The 17,407-nt window shown below is 34.7% G+C and overlaps 1 protein-coding gene across 1 annotated transcript in view; it reads left to right on the top strand.

The window, feature by feature from the left end:
• Positions 1 to 9,761, top strand: part of PDE3B (phosphodiesterase 3B) — an 85,530-nt gene extending 75,769 nt beyond the window's left edge. The window contains exons 10-16 of the mRNA XM_071558902.1: positions 526 to 637; positions 1,418 to 1,531; positions 2,572 to 2,771; positions 4,608 to 4,811; positions 5,224 to 5,385; positions 6,944 to 7,193; positions 7,529 to 9,761. Coding sequence (XP_071415003.1) covers positions 526 to 637; positions 1,418 to 1,531; positions 2,572 to 2,771; positions 4,608 to 4,811; positions 5,224 to 5,385; positions 6,944 to 7,193; positions 7,529 to 7,752 — 1,266 coding nt within the window. The 3' untranslated portion in view covers positions 7,753 to 9,761. The remainder of the gene's footprint in view (positions 1 to 525; positions 638 to 1,417; positions 1,532 to 2,571; positions 2,772 to 4,607; positions 4,812 to 5,223; positions 5,386 to 6,943; positions 7,194 to 7,528) is intronic.
• The last annotated feature ends 7,646 nt before the right edge of the window (positions 9,762 to 17,407 follow it).

Here is a 17,407-nt window from a genome sequence, read left to right as displayed (position 1 = left end):
CTGAGTACATTTTTGAAATAATTTTCCTTTACCAACTAACTTTGTTAAAACACCCAAAAATCTAAAAAGCAAGCACAATGTTGAGGGCTGTGTGTTGTTTCTTTTTTTTTTTTTTTTTTAATTTTTTTTTTTAATAGCAATGATTCTGTTGCTATAGTTAGGTGATGTGAATTTTTGAATAATAAGTCAGAATATAGATTTCTCCTTTTTAGATCAGTAATGAGGTATTTACCTTACAAGAAAATTTGAGGAATATTATAAAAATAATCTGTATCAGTAAGGAAATAAGAGCTTTTTATTATTCTGCATTGAGAGGATGATAAAAATCCACAGTTTTGTGCTAAAAAATTATTTAATATACCTCTATGACAACAGCATTCTGATAATCTTTAGTGGAATTTCAGTAATTTCCATGTCTGTCAGCAAGTAAAATTTTAAAATCATTGATATGTTTAAAGCTGAAAAAGCAGAATATTATGTGTAGGTATGTTTTTGAGACTAAAATTAATTTTAATACATATTTAGGTTACTTATACCTTGTTTCAAGACACTGGTTTGTTTGACATTTTCAAAATTCCAACTCAAGAATTCATGAATTACTTCCGTGCACTAGAAAATGGCTACAGAGATATTCCCTGTAAGTACCATCCAATTACATGTGGAGTTTGTGTATATTGGTGTGTGTATTCTTTAGTGTGTGTATTTGTTTGATGTTTAATACAGAGGCAGGCAGTGTCTGAGCTTAGGATGTTTTTAATAAATACACTTGACAGAATTTAGAACTTGACAGAATTTAGAACTGATTTCATGAATTGCAGGGAAAAATGGGTGGACTCTAAAACTGAATTTGTTAATATGTGGGTTGAAAATAATCTTTAAGATTCCGACTGAGTAGTTGAATCAAACATACTGAAGTCACTGGGAGAATAATTGTTGCTTTAACAGAAATTTGGGTTAGTTCCTTCATAAAATAATAAGCAAATAAAGAATTTTGATGGTAATTATTCATCTTGCTGAGTAGAGAAGCCAAATTTATTGGAAAACAAAGCAAAAACCACAGTCCCCCTGCACAACCCCTGCTCCCCCATGCTGCAGATGTTTGTCCAACCCAGGTGCTTGAAGGTATCAGATTGCAAGCCATTCTAGTGGCTTACCATCATTGATTTAAAAGGCTACCTAATCCCTTCTTGACTCTCAGGTAGGATGAACTGTGTGTAGACAGTATTTGATGTTTATCTAACTTTCTAAAAATGTTCAGTGATACATATAGCCTCTACTAATAATTTAAAATCAAATTTTCCTTTATATTTAATCAAAATTTCACTTAACAATACATTTGGCACATTACATTTCTTTTTTTTCCTTCCTTTTGATTATATTTCAGCTACTGTTTTCATTGTATCTTGATAAATTTCAGATCACAACCGTATACATGCCACGGATGTTCTCCATGCAGTGTGGTATCTGACAACACGGCCCATTCCTGGATTTCAGCAAATTCATAATGAGCACATAATGGAAAGTGACACGGGTATGTATTCACATGGATTGCTTTTTGTTTTGCTGGAGAATGTTTTAATGAAACTACAATAGGTAAACCAAATTACTCTGGAAGAAAATATCTAATTATTCTTATAGCTCAATTATTTTTTTTGTACTGTAATATAAGGCAGTAGAAACATCACAAAGTTAGAACACACCGCGCAGAAATATGATGCAACTGACTTTTAGAAAAATTATTAGATGAGTAATGGTTAGTTTGTTAGCCAAGAGTACTGGTTAACTTAATAAATTTTCTATGCTGAATGAAACCTCTGTGTTCTACCACAGTAAGAGTATTTTTAGCATTTGCAATACATTAGACTAATACTTCTTAACTTTATTGGAAAGTTAAATAGACCAAAGAAAAAATACTGAAGTATTTAACTTAATTGAAGTCCTCCTTAGTGGCATTATTGTAAAAATGAGTGTTTTTTAATTCTGTGTTGGCTACCACATGCAGACTTTCAGGCATTACTGTGGTCATCCTAACAACTGCATAACAGCATCCCTGAAAGAAAAATAAAGACTCCAAATTCCAGTCTTGTGTGAAGTTACTTCCAATGAACTTTGCTTCTGTGTTGTCTCTCTCTTCATACAACTAACTTTTACATATAAATTTGTAGTGTAACCAAGAGACATGGCCTAAATGACCAGTGTCCCTTGTTCCACTATATTGTCTTCTGTGCTTGTTGGAACCTTCCTCTGAACCAACTTTTTCTGCAGCACAAGCGTAGCTGAAAAAATAGTGGCTTCCTCTTGTGACTACTAAGGCACTGCACAGTTTTGAGGACCAAGGCAAATCTCTCCTTGATGAATGTGCAACTCAATGGCATTTCAACTTTTCTTCTGTTTAAACAACAGTATGATTTTTTCTTTTTGAAAGTATAAGTCTTTGCCAATTATTCAGCTTCATAATTGCAACATAACCATACTATATTCACAACAGTGTCAGGCTGAGTCATTTAAAGTGCATTACAAATGAAATTCTGTTCTAAAAATATTTTATTTTTGTACATTCAATTTTTTTAGATGAAGCCAGTGGTATCACCCCTGCTCAAATCAGTTATATTTCTTCAAAAAGTTGTCCTATTCTTGATGACAGTTATGGTTGTCTGGCATCAAACATTCCTGCTTTGGAATTGATGGCTTTATATGTAGCAGCTGCCATGCATGATTATGATCATCCTGGTCGTACAAACGCTTTCCTAGTGGCCACAAATGCACCTCAGGTAAGAAATTCTTGAACCAGGAAATTATTTGTCTGTCTTTGAAATCAGGATAAAGAAATTTTTTCTCTTCTACCTGCCTACTGTAGCCTGTTTAGGATCATTTCCCCAATTTAAGAAATGGAGGAATTATTTTGAACTGTACTTGTTTAATATTTCCTCTCTGAAAAACTCTTATGTGTTTTGTACATATTGGCTGTGCACGTGTGTAAAACCAATTAACATCATAAATCAATGCAGGTTAGAGCAGACGATTATTTCATAGAGAGCTGGCCCTAGGCCTGTCTGAGATCTGGTAGTATCTGCAATTACTGTAAAAACACAGCTTCCTCTGAAAGTCCAGTTAACTGCATCACCTAATATGAGAATTGGGATTGTTCAGCCTGGAGAAGAGAAGCCTCCTGAGTGACCCATTTATGGCCCTCCAGTAACTGAATGGGCCTACAAGAGAGATGGAGAAGGACTATTCACAAGCGCACTTAGTGACAGGACAAGAGGGAATAGCTTCAAATTGAGACTAGGTGTAGATTAGATACTAGGAGGAAGTTCATTATTGTGAGGGTGGTGACCTCTGGCACAGGTTGCCCAGAGGAGCTGTGGCTGCCCCACCCCTGGCAGTGTTCAAGGCCAGGCTGGAAGGAGCTCTGAGCAACCTAGTCTAGTGGAAGGCATCCCTGCCCATGGCAGGGGGGTTAGAACTAAGCGATCTTTGAGGTCCCTTTCCAACCCAAGGCACTCTATGATTCTGTGATCTCTGCATTTCAAATTAGTCCTATATGGTAAATTGCCGTTATCTTTAATGGGGTAAATAATAAGAATCAGCAAGGCATCTTTGGTTTTATCTCCCACATTTAACTTAATTGTTAGAAGAGAGAGTATAAAGAAAGAAAATGCTACACACTTCAGGGTCTAAAAGGCAAAAACAAGAGGTAAAGGAGAGTAAAGCTAAATGAAATAGCAGATAGAAAATAAAGGTAAGGCAGGGAAGAATTGGAAGGAAAAGATGCCTAAGTTGAATGGTGAAATATTTTTACCTTAAGGGTGAAATATTGTATGGGGAAGAATATTTATCATGGCTATTTTGGTGTTTCTTAATAAGTTAGAGACAAGAAACTTAAATAATAGTAACTACAGTATCAACAACAATAAATCAGAAACCGATATGACTTGCCAGGAGATAAAGACTTCAAAATTAAATTTTCAGTAAGTTTTCAACAATTCCTTATTGCAAAGATAGTTCAGGATGTTGGCAATTAAGTATTTCTGCTTCAAACAGAACACAAGGAAGAATACAAAACAACACAGACATTCATCTCCAGTTTTCAAAGATACAAACATTAATTTTGTTCATGCTTTTTGCAGTTTTTCAAGGACTTTTTTTAGGTTCTATCTAATTTATATTCAATTATTTTCAAAGACCTTTATATAAATGTGGAAGTTGTGAGTAAAATACAATGCTGTTTTAATATTTTAGTTAACTCATTTGCAGTTAAAATATATGCATTAATATTAAAAGTAGCATTTTGAAAACTAGTGACACCATTTTCCATTAAAAACAGTTTCTATATGCTTTGGAGTTCTTTTTCTGTTTGTTTGCTAGTTGTTAGGTTTGGGGTTTTTTCCCCTCATCTGCCGTTTTTGTGTCACTTTAACCCCAAAATTAGAACGTAAAACATAATTTTCAATTTTTTCCTGTTTTTTCCTAACACTTGTTTCTAACTTGCCCTTAAACTTCAGAATATTTAATTGTAATTTTAAAACTTCACTCTATTGTCTATGATTCTCTGTTTTGTTTTGTTTTATTGGTTTTTTTGGTTGTGTTTTTTTTTTTTTCTGTAGGCTGTTCTCTACAATGACAGATCAGTCTTAGAAAACCACCATGCTGCTTCTGCCTGGAATCTCTTCTTATCACGACCAGAATACAACTTTTTATCAAATCTTGATCATGTAGAATTCAAGCGTTTTCGTTTTTTAGTGATTGAAGCAATCCTTGCCACAGATCTCAAGAAGCATTTTGATTTCCTTGCAGAATTTAATGCCAAGGTTTGTTACATTCTAGTGTCTGTATAGATGTGGTCATTATATACTGATGTTATCATTGCTTCTCAGTAGTTGTTAGTTTTAATAACTTGCATTTAAGTTTTATAATATTTGAATTTATTAAAAATGCAAATAGAGTATTTATTTTTTACAAATCGATTGTAGATTGTTTGTAGATTGCCTAATAAACCTAGCAGGTGTAACATTGGGACTCACACAAGACCTTGATCATATCTCACAGTTCCATCTGCTGAGAGGTAAAAAAACAATTTTTCTTTTTCCTTTTACTGTATGACAAAAGGTGATATAGAAAAATTACTGCAAAAAGTTGTACAAAGCCTGAAACAAAATGAAATCAAGCCCATTGATGAATAGCTTTAAGTTAATTTTTAAAAAATATATGTACTTAATCCAGGTCAACGACATCAACAGTAATGGTATAGAATGGAGCAATGAAAACGATCGCCTGCTGGCCTGTCAAATATGCATCAAACTGGCAGATATTAATGGCCCAGCCAAAGTTAGAGAGCTGCATCTGAAGTGGACAGAAGGCATTGTTAATGAATTTTATGAACAGGTGGGTATGGAAAGGGTAATTTACTCTTTTTTTAATGATGGACAGATAATGAGATTTAGATGGTTTAACTAAATTAAACATAATTCCTTGTGTTAAATCTTCAGGTTAAATATTTCCACCTTCTCATTTTGAATGGTGAAAATTTATTTTCATAGATAGCTTACAAACATGATCTTTTAGTTTCTATTAATACTGTTTGAAAAGCTTTCAGCTAAAGTTGTCCATTTTTTCAGATATCAGGGGTTTTTTTTGGAGGGGAGGAGTTCTTTTCCTGAAATCATGCTGATAAACCAAAATAACTTCTTCCACTGTGGGAAGTTCTGTTCACAGATATGTTTCCAGGTCAAAGGATATATACAAAATCACGAGACTGGAAATGTATATTCAGCTAACTCTAAGTGCAAAGATAGAAGATATTTCAAAACTTTGAAAATGAAAAATTAAGAATATACATTAGTAACTAGCTGTATTAAAATGTAAATAAGATTTTCACAATGGGACTTTGATAAATAAACCTATCAAGATTAAGTGGGAAAAGCCTGAACATTTGTTGCCTATTTTTATATTAGCAACTTCTACAAGCTTCCTAAAATATGCTCCATATTCTCTGTTATTTTTCTGTAGTCACTTTCCTGAGGAGTTAGCTACTTATGAGGCAACAACCCAGGACTGGAAATTTTTTTCAAACTAGGAAGTTAAAAGAAAACAATAAAATTCCTTCGGAGATTTAAGCAATAGCAATAAAAATCTGAAGTGCTGACAATTACTGTAAGACTGAAGTATTCTAAGTTGCTCCTTTAGGGAAAAGCTTTTTCTTCTAAGACTATCTGGTCCATGGAAGTGCTGAGATAATTGATTATAACTCAAATTTGTCTATGAACAACTGCTTGATTTTTTTTCTTCTCCATTTTATAAAATGGGGAAAAAGCCATCCTGTAAATGCAGAGGAATAGCAGCTTCAGTAGAACTAGGTCTCCACCCAGGGACAAGGGTATCTGACAGCAAAGCTGAAAGAAGGATTATGAACTATGCAAGTCTGAGCCATAATGTATTTTTAATTAAATTGGCCTAATTAATTTTCATTCATTGTTATTGACTCCAGTAAAAAGATACAGTCAATAGGATGGTTCATGGAATCATAGAATATGCTGAGTTGGAAGGGACCACAAAGATCATCAAAGTCCAGCTCCTCGCCCTGCACAGGACCATCCACAAGAGTCACATGATGTGCCGGAGAGTGTTGCCCAAACACTTGAACTCTGTCAGGCTTGGTGCTGTGACCACTTCCCTGGGGAGCCTGTTCAGTGTCCAACCACCCTCAGGGTGAAGAACCTCTCCCTAATATCCAACCTAAACCTTCTCTGGCACAGCTTCAGGCCATTCCCTCAGGTCCTGTCACTGGTCACCACATAGAAGAGATCAGTGCCTGCCCCTCCTCTTCCCCTTAAGAGAAAACTGTAGACTGTGGTTACTTGGTTCCTTACAAGTAATTTTTAAAATAAAAATTTAAAGTTAATTTTGTGAGAAATTCTGATACATTTTTTCATTTCTCTTTCAGGGTGATGAGGAAGCAAGTCTTGGATTACCTATAAGCCCCTTCATGGATCGTTCTTCTCCACAGCTTGCTAAACTGCAGGAATCTTTCATCACTCACATAGTTGGTCCCCTTTGTAATTCCTACAATGCAGCTGGGTTGCTTCCAGGGCACTGGGTTGATGAAGAGGAGGAGGATGCAGAAAGTACTGAAGATGATGATGGTACACAGTTAGAGAGTGATAATGAAGAAATGGAAGATGATCTTATTTTAAGTAAGTTTCTGTATTTCAGTTGGTGTATAGTTGTCATTTAATAGATTCACATATAGCAATGACAGTTGAAATTGTGTAGTACAAATTTAGTAGATTTTGCTGTTATGCTGCTTCATAAATTTTAATCTTCTAATAAATATTTTCTACTACCAGCAGATTTGCAATTTGAGACAGAATCTCATTGATATCCTTTGTCATGCCACTATTTAAATATTCAGAATAAGCATTCATGTGTCTTGTTCAAATTCACATCTCTCCTGCAATGTGCCTTTGGTTTTGTATGTGTAAAATACAATTACTTTGAATGTCAATCAAATATGCTTATAATTTTACAGAAGCTCAAAGAAAAAAAGGTAGACGAATATTTTGCCAGCTAATACATCATCTCAGTGAAAATCACAAAATATGGAAGAAAATGATTGAAGAGGAAGAAAAAAATAAAACTGAAGGAGCTAAACTGCTGACTGAAATCTCATCTTTACCTCAAGCAGATGAAATTCAGGTTATTGAGGAAGCTGATGAAGATGATGAACGACAACTAGAAGACAAGACATGTTAAGAAAACTTCAGTGGTGTCCAATATGATGATAGCCTATGTTTTTTCCACTGTGCTGACTCTAGCCTGACACAGTTCACGTAAAATTGAAAGGCCTTAATACTGTGAGAGGATTCTTTTTACTCTGGTGGAATCCCAATCCTATGCACTTTCACCACACAGAATATGAAACTTTATTCAGAGATTGAATATTGTATACCCTGATGCAAAGTTCTTTATGCCTTAGTTGGTGTAAAATATCCTGATATAATGCTGCCTTGCTGAATATGGAACTCTTCTTTTCCCAGAGGTACCTGCAGTTTTTAAAAAACATTGTGACTTCAATTACCAAAGTGGCAAGAACTTTTCGCTAACCAGGAAATGCAGGATGAATCCTAACATTGTCTTGAGTTGCTTATTTCATGTTGGTTTTGAACATGAATGAGAAAAAGTATGTGCCTAATGAAAACTTTGTTACTGTTGCAGTGCAAGCCTATTGTGGGGTGTCTACTTAGTGCAGTAGTGTGCTTAATGTAGTCATCTCAGGGCAACTGTTCAAGGACTGTGATATAAATGCTGAATTCTGATATTTGTGGTTTAAATAAGAGAAGAAAATCCAGGTGCATCTATTTCTGATGCTTTTTATTATTGTGCAGAATCTGATGTTTTATTTTTGCAGAAAATATTCAGGTTTGCAGTGGATGCTCATGATAATTCATTGAATACAAGGCTATTATCATCTGTTGCCTTGCTGTTTTGTGGTAGAACATTAAAAACCTGTTCCGCTACTTAAATTATGAAGGAATTTTATTCTTTTAGACATAAGTCATGTTGTATTTCCTGCCCTTCCTCACGTTCAGGTTTAAAACAAGTCAACCACATCATAGATTTTTATCTTGCACCAATTTCCAATATTAAATTTTAAGGAAATAAGATCGTATCTCATTTATTCTTTGTATGTAAAACTTTAGGAGAATTAAAGAGGTTTTTTTTAAAAAAAAAGACATGAACTACTGTTTCAAAATGGCTATTTTAATTTGCCTCACGTCTTTTGCTCCGTCACAGACACAGCTTATATCACCTTCAAGTTTGATGTATATCCTGAAATATACAAATGGAAACCAGAAGATGAAAACTTTGTGTAAAGCCTAATAGTAAGATAAACATCACTGTACTGTATTACATTTTAGGTTGTTATATTTTAAAATAAGAAATTTAGACATTCCACACAAATGTATTTTCAGGAACACTAGCATTGTAGGTCTAATTTGAAAACAAACAAACAAACAAACTAAAGAAGGCATAAGTTAGGCCACAAGTAAGTAAGCAACCCACAAATACAACTAGTTTTAAAAGTGCACCTTTTAGAATTCAACATCTATATGCTGTGTAGTTGAAATCAATTAAAACCACATGCACACGTGCAATTGCTAAATGTATCTTAGCATATTTGTCTTTACATCAGTTGACTGGAAAAAAAGGTAACATTTCTAAGATAAACTTGAGTATTATACTATTTTACACAATTTTTTTTTCCTCCTCTTTGATTGGCCAGGTTAAATAAATGAAAGGGTTTTTTTCACATTTTTACTAATAAGCTTTTTGTTGATCCACTTAAAAAAAGACCATTGAAGTGTGGTTGTGTTATTTTATATCTTTGGTGCCAAATCCCTCTTTGCTGCCATTTTTACTATCACTGCATTTTTTTGGTAACGTGAGCAGTGTTAAAAGCAGATATTTCTGTCATTAATAAAATATTGCACTATTGAAACTGGCACTTATTGATCATACACTTGTATTTTACATTTCTTGGTCATATATTTTCCTAAGAGATAATATGAAGACTACAGAAACTCTGCTTCTTGGAGCATACTGTATTCTCAGCATTTTGTGTTTAGCCTGTGTACTTGTATATATAAAATATCATTTTGCTTTATCTGAAAACATGATACAAATTAGTTTGTCTAAAGTTACTGTTCTAGTATTTTACATGATAGGTTTCCATTTTTAGTTTCCCTTTAAAAATATTATTAAAATAATAATGAAAGAATAAGAAAGTAAACATAATAGTCTATCTTTTACTAAAACATTGGCAGCATTTATAGCTGGTGACAATTTTCCCAACAACTTTCTTATCTCATGTTTCGCTTAAACTCTTTAGGAATACTGAAGCAATTTTAAAATTCATTAGCAAGTAGCAAACCTCAGTGTTTAATGCACTATAATGCAGGTATGTATTTCCAATTAGGTATTTTCAGGCTACAATAGCTTGATTTAAAGATATTTTTAATTATGAATGTATTTAAAATCCACCTTAAAATGTCTGTTATTTATATATGTTCAGTATTGTTACTCTAAGACTAGGGGGGAAATAAGGTACAAACGTCAGCAAGGGTTTGTTCAGGACATGTTTCTAGGAGGAGATTTAACTGTAACTAAAGGTGTCTTAATCTTTCAAAAACATTAATGGAGGGTCGTTTGAATGTTGATTGAACTGTTGTCAAAAAGAATGTATCTCCATATAAGGTATAGCCTCTTATTCTGGTAGCAACCCACTGAGAAATTACAACCAAATGAAATTTCTGATCACACTTCAGTTCAGAGCTATCAGGGGACGCTAAGAAGCAATGAAAAACATACAAAAGAACACACTTGAAGTACTTTCTAAAGCAGTACTGCTTTTTCTTTCAAGAAATGGGCCAAATTAGCCCACACCGAAGTTTGTGCTGATGCAGCAGGTACACTTTTTATGCATAATATTTTCAGGTTTAAGCTGAGTGTCCCATCTCTTCATTGCTTTCTTTTACAAGGTATGTCAGATTACTTGTTCCCATGCATACAGCGCATATAGAACTAGACTACGAAGTTTTCTATGAGGACAAAATTCTCCCTTTGCTTCTGGAGATACCTCTGGATATTATGGAGGTACTAACCTAGTAAAAATTACTTGGATCCTCTTTCTGTGAGTTCTTCCTCCATGACAAAGTTAAACGGTGAGTCTAAAGTTCAAAATGAAAGAAACTGTGTAACATTACATAAGGTAAGTTCAAACTAACAGTTTGTGTAAGAGCAGATTTGCTTTGTGCGTAGAGCCATTTTTTTGTACTTGCATTCAGTTTTAACCACAACCAGTGGTAGGTGAATCAGCAAAAGGAGTTAGTAGAATTCAAGACCTTGCTTTTAGCTTTGGTACTTCCTTCTGCTTAGGTGTAGTTGAGGTTGGGCCTCTGGATCCTCTGAAAGCATGCACAGAATTTGAGGTAATCCAGTGTGTGTTATTGCTCAGAAAGGTTGTGGAGTCTCTCTCACTGTAGATATTCTAGAACCATCTGGATTCAATCCTGTGCCATATGCTCTGAGATGACCCTGCTTGAGCAGAGAGGTTGGACGAGATGATCCACTGAGGTCCCTTTCAACCTGACCCATTCTGCGATTCTGTGTAGCACTAAAATTCACATGATGAAATTTTCCCTTTTGTCCAAAAAAACCAGTAAGATGTGAGAGGTGCAGAATTGAAAGTGTCTCATACACTGGTGAGAGTGAGATCAGGAATCCCAGTCTGGGACACATCTTTTGGAGTAAAAGGATGGAATTAGCTTAGAGGAGATAATTAGAAAGAAGATGTAACCATGACACAGACATACAAATATACATGAAATACTCAGATGAGAGAGACTGTCTATTGTCTCAAGACAGTTCATATTCAAAATAGTGTGGAAACAGGATATCTTTGGCAAGTCAGAGTGCTTGGATATTTAGAAATTAAATGAAAATTGCAATGGAAACAACGATACAATTCTCACAACTTAAGTTGTGAAGCAAGTTTTAGAAAATTAATCTTTCCGTGGCCAATAGAGATTAGATGAGAAAAAATAAGTGTAGGAAATTGATTAAATGAGGTACCAAATGTAAGATCAAGACAGTTTATTTTGCTTTTTTTTTTCCTCCAGCTTTCTTCAGAAGTGTTTCTGAACAACATGCTGCTTCATTCATGTCTATGTTAAGGCAAATGAGGTAATGAATTACTTTCATTTTTGCAATGAAGAATTTTCCTTCTGAAGTAAGCTTTTAACTTGCTATAAAAATTATACTGTGGATGCTGAGAGATGAAACTGGCAAAAGAACACAACTGTTGACTGCTCCCTATCTGATCTTAATTTAATAGGGCCAAAGGCAGCATATTTGCCCTCTGCAAAATGAGAAAGAATAACATATTTCAGAAGAAAGAGAAAAGAAAGTTGATAGACTAAGCTGCTGTAGGATAAGCATTCCATTGCACTTGACTTTCTAGTTGACTGTGACCCTCCTGGCATAGTGTACATCCCCTGCATCCTTATGAATCCAGCTAATAGATACAGCATTCTTAACTGAACAATCTCAATGATTTTTCTGCCCATTTGTTACTCTCATTTCTTGAAGACATTTCTGGCTTAGACTTGAAATAATCATTCTGGTTAGTCTCATTTCCAGTATCTTCAATATTCTAAAACCCTCCAAAAAAAGAAGTAAATATCAATTGCTTGTTTTGTTAATAATAGCATTAAGCTGTAGAAAAGGGTTCCAGTAAAGAAGAAATTTTCCATTTGATTGAAACATCTGTCCAGAAATAGTCAAATTTTAATGCTATTGGGTGCAGTCAGAATATTGAACAATGAATGCTTCAAGTATTTGAGTGACTGACACTTGCTTCTATGTGACCCTGCAGATACTCTTTAAAAAAGGCACAACACAACCAGGAATATTTGACCAGAAGGTTGCTTTTGGCATTTGTAGCTTGTGAGTCATCTTTTGATTTCAGTACTTCAGGAGATCACAGGTAATAGCAACTGGTGCCTGTGATAGGTTCTATTACAGAAGTTGTGTTGCCTGACAGAATGTTACTGTCTGTGAAATCTCAAGTAGAGAGTAAAAATCTTGTGAGAACTTTCTGCCTTCTGGTTTATCAGTAAGGTTTCAGAAGGAACTAAAAAAAGGTAGCATTAAACCAACTAAACCTTCAACAGTGAGAGACCATGGTGTTTCAAATTATTCCTACAATTCACCTTGTGATTTGTCCATGTACTAAATATCTTGCCAAAAAACAGGTGATGAGTCACTTCTGACTCATCTCTCTAGATCAGCAGAACCCTTTGCACCTTGAATGAGATCAAAATATTTTCATTTAAATTGCATATAAAACAAAAATTAATGCTTAGCTTAAAATGAAAGTATTATACCAAAAATCCAGATGATAACATTGATATTACTTGCTGAACATGGGGAGTGGACTGTAGGCTTTGACCCCTGTGCCAGTTAGATGTGAACACTTGCTTGTCTATGTAGTCATTCAAATGAACTTAGTATGCCCCTCTTTCTTTCATCATGACATTCATCCTACTAGAATGTATTAGTCTCTGTGGTATTGCCAAGTTATCTGACTCATATTAACTAAGCTTTTTCTCAATCAAAGAAGTGAATGAAGAAGCCCTCCTATTTATCTTTGCGAATGGATTTGTAATCATTTTTTTCTATTCATCATAAATAAGTCATTACCAAAATACTGTTTCACATGTCACACCACAGGAAAAATAACGGTCCATTAGACAGATTGCAGAACTGCAGTACAGAGCAGTGAAACTGATGACATAGCCTAAAGAGAAGGAGAAATATAAAATTAACTAAAGAGATTTTTTCCTGTCTAGAGAAAATGAGACTCGAGATACTCTAAGCTCACTTAATAAGATTGCTTCAAAGAGTCATCAGAAAAATGCTTTTGGTGTTTATAGTTTTCAGCACAAGTAAGAACTTTAGGTTTAAAGAAGGAAGATTCAGGTTCAGCAATTGTCTAAGGACTGAGAGGGCTGTGACTCACTGAAATAGATTGTCTTGGACTACTAAGGAAGTCTTTGAAAATAAAAACGTCTGAAAATGGCTCTTAGAAAAACATATTAGTGGATCAGATGAGTCACTGAGATCCTTTCTGGACCTATTTTTTAAATATTAGGAGTAGAGATGAGATCTGATAGGGATCACCTTAAATACCAGTAAGAAATTTTGCACAATTATAGGAAGTCAAATAATAACATTCGAACAACATGAATTGGATGTGTTAACTGATTCTTTATTTCAGTGAATATTAAAACCTTTTAATTTAATGAGTGTTTAACTGGAAAAGCATCTCCCACCAGAAGCAGTCTTTTTGTTTGTTGAGGGAGAGAGCTAGAATCCTCTTGAAAAAGCAGACAAGGTTTGAAGCTCAGCCAGAGTTAAGAATCTGTCTAGTTGTCAGCTTGTGAATAAATGTAGATGCAGTAGCCAAAATGTTTTTTAAAAATATGACTATCTAAAGTTAGCTTGCTAAAGTTAATTATGTTTTAAATGTTTGTCAAGCTATATGGGCCTTTCAAGATCTTAAGAAAGTGTGTACTTGAGACATTGTGGGGTGTTGGATGATTTGGAAGATGATGTAATTCATATACTTACAAAAAGAATTAGTCAAAGTGATTGGGGATTTTTAGATAAATTGTAGTGCTTAGCACTAAGTTTTAATCCCACCAACAATGAATTATTCTTACAGTCTCTTTTCAAATATATAATCATGACATTCATTGTGACACAAAGAACTTGACTATTCCGCAGATTATACCTACAATTTGCAATTAAGCGAATACGATATTGGTACGTTGCATTTCCCTCTACAGTATGGCAGTTTACACAACGTAAAATAAAATGGAACAAGATCTGAAAATGCCTTGAAAGGGCTTTAAAAAGCAATTCTCTTGCACCCAGAAAAACCTCAATTAAATTAACCTCTTAAGCTATATAGGTACAAAAAGGGTCATAAATACCTGTGTTTTTCCAGGAAAAAAAATAGGCTTATAGAATTCTGCTGTGGTGAATGTTGAGCATCATTATTATTTTAAATTTGGCTTATTGTGCAAGTTGAAGAGAAGCAAAAGGGCCTTTGGACTCCTTAAGCAGGTATTTGTCTGGAGAAAGGAACTTTAATTACCTGAGAATAACTGGAATTGTTTAAGATGTTTCATCCACAGTGATTCTGTTACATACCTTTCATTCCTTATTGGTATGAAACACTACCTGTATTACCTTTTTCAGTGCAGGGCCTGAACAATGAGGTCTTGTTTTAGTGAGGGTATAAGTTGCTATGGGACAAACAGTGTTGTTCCTGTTGTCTGTATGCTAAGTGTGGGCCTAATGTGGCTAAGCATTCAAGCAAATAATCTTTAGTTTAAAAAGTTAATCTTCTTAATATGCAATATTTTTTCATGCGTCTGATAAATCATAAAAAATTCTTTTAAGTTTTGTAGAATAAATGTAGAAAAGGAAGTCTGCACTTGAAAAAACCATCAAAATAAACAGCAAGTTTATTCTGTTTTCTGCTGAAGTGCTATAGGCCAATCTACATCACATGTAAAATTTTAGGCAAGCTGCCATCTGCTGCAGTAATAGTAAACTATTGGATTAGGTTGCACATTCCTGATATGCTCCATTATTTTAATGGGTTTAATCTATTTGGAATGTTACTTATTCAGAAAAATGTAACAAATGTAATGTCTCCAGAAGTCTGGCAGTCTTCTAAAGGAACGACCACTCTGAGTATGGGTTCTGCCTAATTCTAATGACATTGAGGTAGCTGACAGCCTTCAAAAGAATCTAAAGGGATAATCTGGAAATGGGAGAATCTGCTGATCCTCAGTTTATATTGTTATGAAAGTCAGGAATAAGGCCTAATATTTCCAGAATGGTAGTTTAATTTGATCTTGATTAGACAATGAGTTTGAACTATGAGGACCAGTACCAAAAAACACCTTGGACATGTAGCTGGTATGAAAATACATGTCTGTACCTTCACAGAGCAATTTATACTGAGTATTGACCTTTCAAACTCTTATTGAACAGTCCCCTGTACTCGGCTTGTTATCGTGTTTTCATCATTCCATCTCCCTGAATCAAAGGTAAATTCTGGCATCTTAATCATTATGATTTCCTCTCCCTCCTGCCCCACATTTAGCCTGAATCCTTTTATTTTCCCATTCCATGCATTGTTGCAAAAATTACACACATTTATTTTCACTCCTTTTTCTAAGTTATTTGAATATTTTTCATTGTGTTTCTCTCTGAGCTTGCTACTTTTCTTGTGAATATGCTGTCTTCATGGCAGCATAATCTCTCTCATCTACTGGTGCTTGCAGCTTAATTCAGCCTAAAAAATGCATATTAGTCATTATTTTCACTACTCAGCCTGAAATGGAACTAGATTCAGAATCTAATTGTTTAGCAGAACAACACACTAAATCAAGGAAAGACCAGCTTGCTACATGAGCTCAGGCTGCTTTAGCACTTGAATAGTTAGCAGAGCTTTGGAGTTCAGACAGTACATTTTGTAAGCTGATGATTTGGGCAGCAGGGATTACTGTAAAATCATGTCTTTTACTGATGCAAATTAGAACCAGAGCACAGAAGAAAGGTCTAATAACAATCCAGGAGTAACTATCCTCACTGCTAGTTATATACTTGGCTCTGCATTTGAAGGTGTTCAAAGTATTCACTTTATTCCTAGTTTAAAGATACCTCATCTTGACTTCTATTTATATTCTTGTCTACTCACTGAAGAGATCATTTATCAACTTTTTGTACTCAAGGCACAGTCACATGTTTGCTAAACCAAGCAAATGAATTATCTTGAATGTGTCACTAGCCAGTATGTTCTACTGTAAATTTCTGTGGTGTGTATTCTGGAGCATGCTTGGTCACCCAGCTGATCCAAAAACTTTATAACATTGCCAGTGTGTCACCAAGTCTGAAATGGAAGTGTATTAGCCCAGACTTGGTGCTGCCCTGATATGATCACATACTATTTGGTCAACTTAAAAGTCAGTAGAAGTACCTTGCAATAATCCAGAATATAATCATATTATTAGTAAATTTTATGGCTTTATAGGAACACTACTGATTTTTTTTAATTCTCCTTTGGTTATAGACAACAGAACAAGGCTCAGTAATCAAGAATTGCTTGTGCTAACACCGAATACTTATTTAGCTTCCATATCTGGCAATGTTTGGGCTCATGACCTTAAAGTCATTTCCAAGCTAAATGATTCTATTATTCTATCCTCATTCATGATTCCATAAACATAACAACTGTTGGCTGAACAGTTAAAGTTCATGTTTAACTAACAACCCACCATGAGTCCCAAGTTCTTTAAGAATTACAGCTTTTCAATACAGATTTCCCTTGTCCCATGCCTATTTTCTGTGTCGTAGATCATTGTGGTGGATGAAGGAGCACAGGCCGCAGATGTCACACACAAAACTAATTTTATTAAACTGCATGTAACACGCTCAAAAGAAAATAAGATGGAGGAAAAGGAATAGTAAAGAGAGAAAGATCCTTCAGATTACAAGTTATTCTTTATATATTCCTAATCCTTCCCATGGCCACCTTCCCCTAGGTTTATGATAGTGTCCATATACTTTGTTATAGCTTCTAATTGGATATTACTCACTCTCCAGATGTAATTTTAGTTTCATGAGAAATTATCAACTCGCATTCCATTCCCACAGTTTGCTCCTCTCAGGTCCTCCCTTATCTCATTTTTAGTTACATTGCCAGTTTTCTCATAGTCTTAATTACCTCTTGCTGTTTCCCAGTTGTTCAAGGAGGCACTTAGTTTAGTCC

The sequence above is a fragment of the Pithys albifrons genome, chromosome 6, assembly GCF_047495875.1.
Source record: "Pithys albifrons albifrons isolate INPA30051 chromosome 6, PitAlb_v1, whole genome shotgun sequence".
Lineage (NCBI taxonomy): Eukaryota > Metazoa > Chordata > Aves > Passeriformes > Thamnophilidae > Pithys > Pithys albifrons.
Note: the sequence above shows the minus strand (reverse complement) of the source record. Positions and strands in the feature narration are given on the sequence as shown.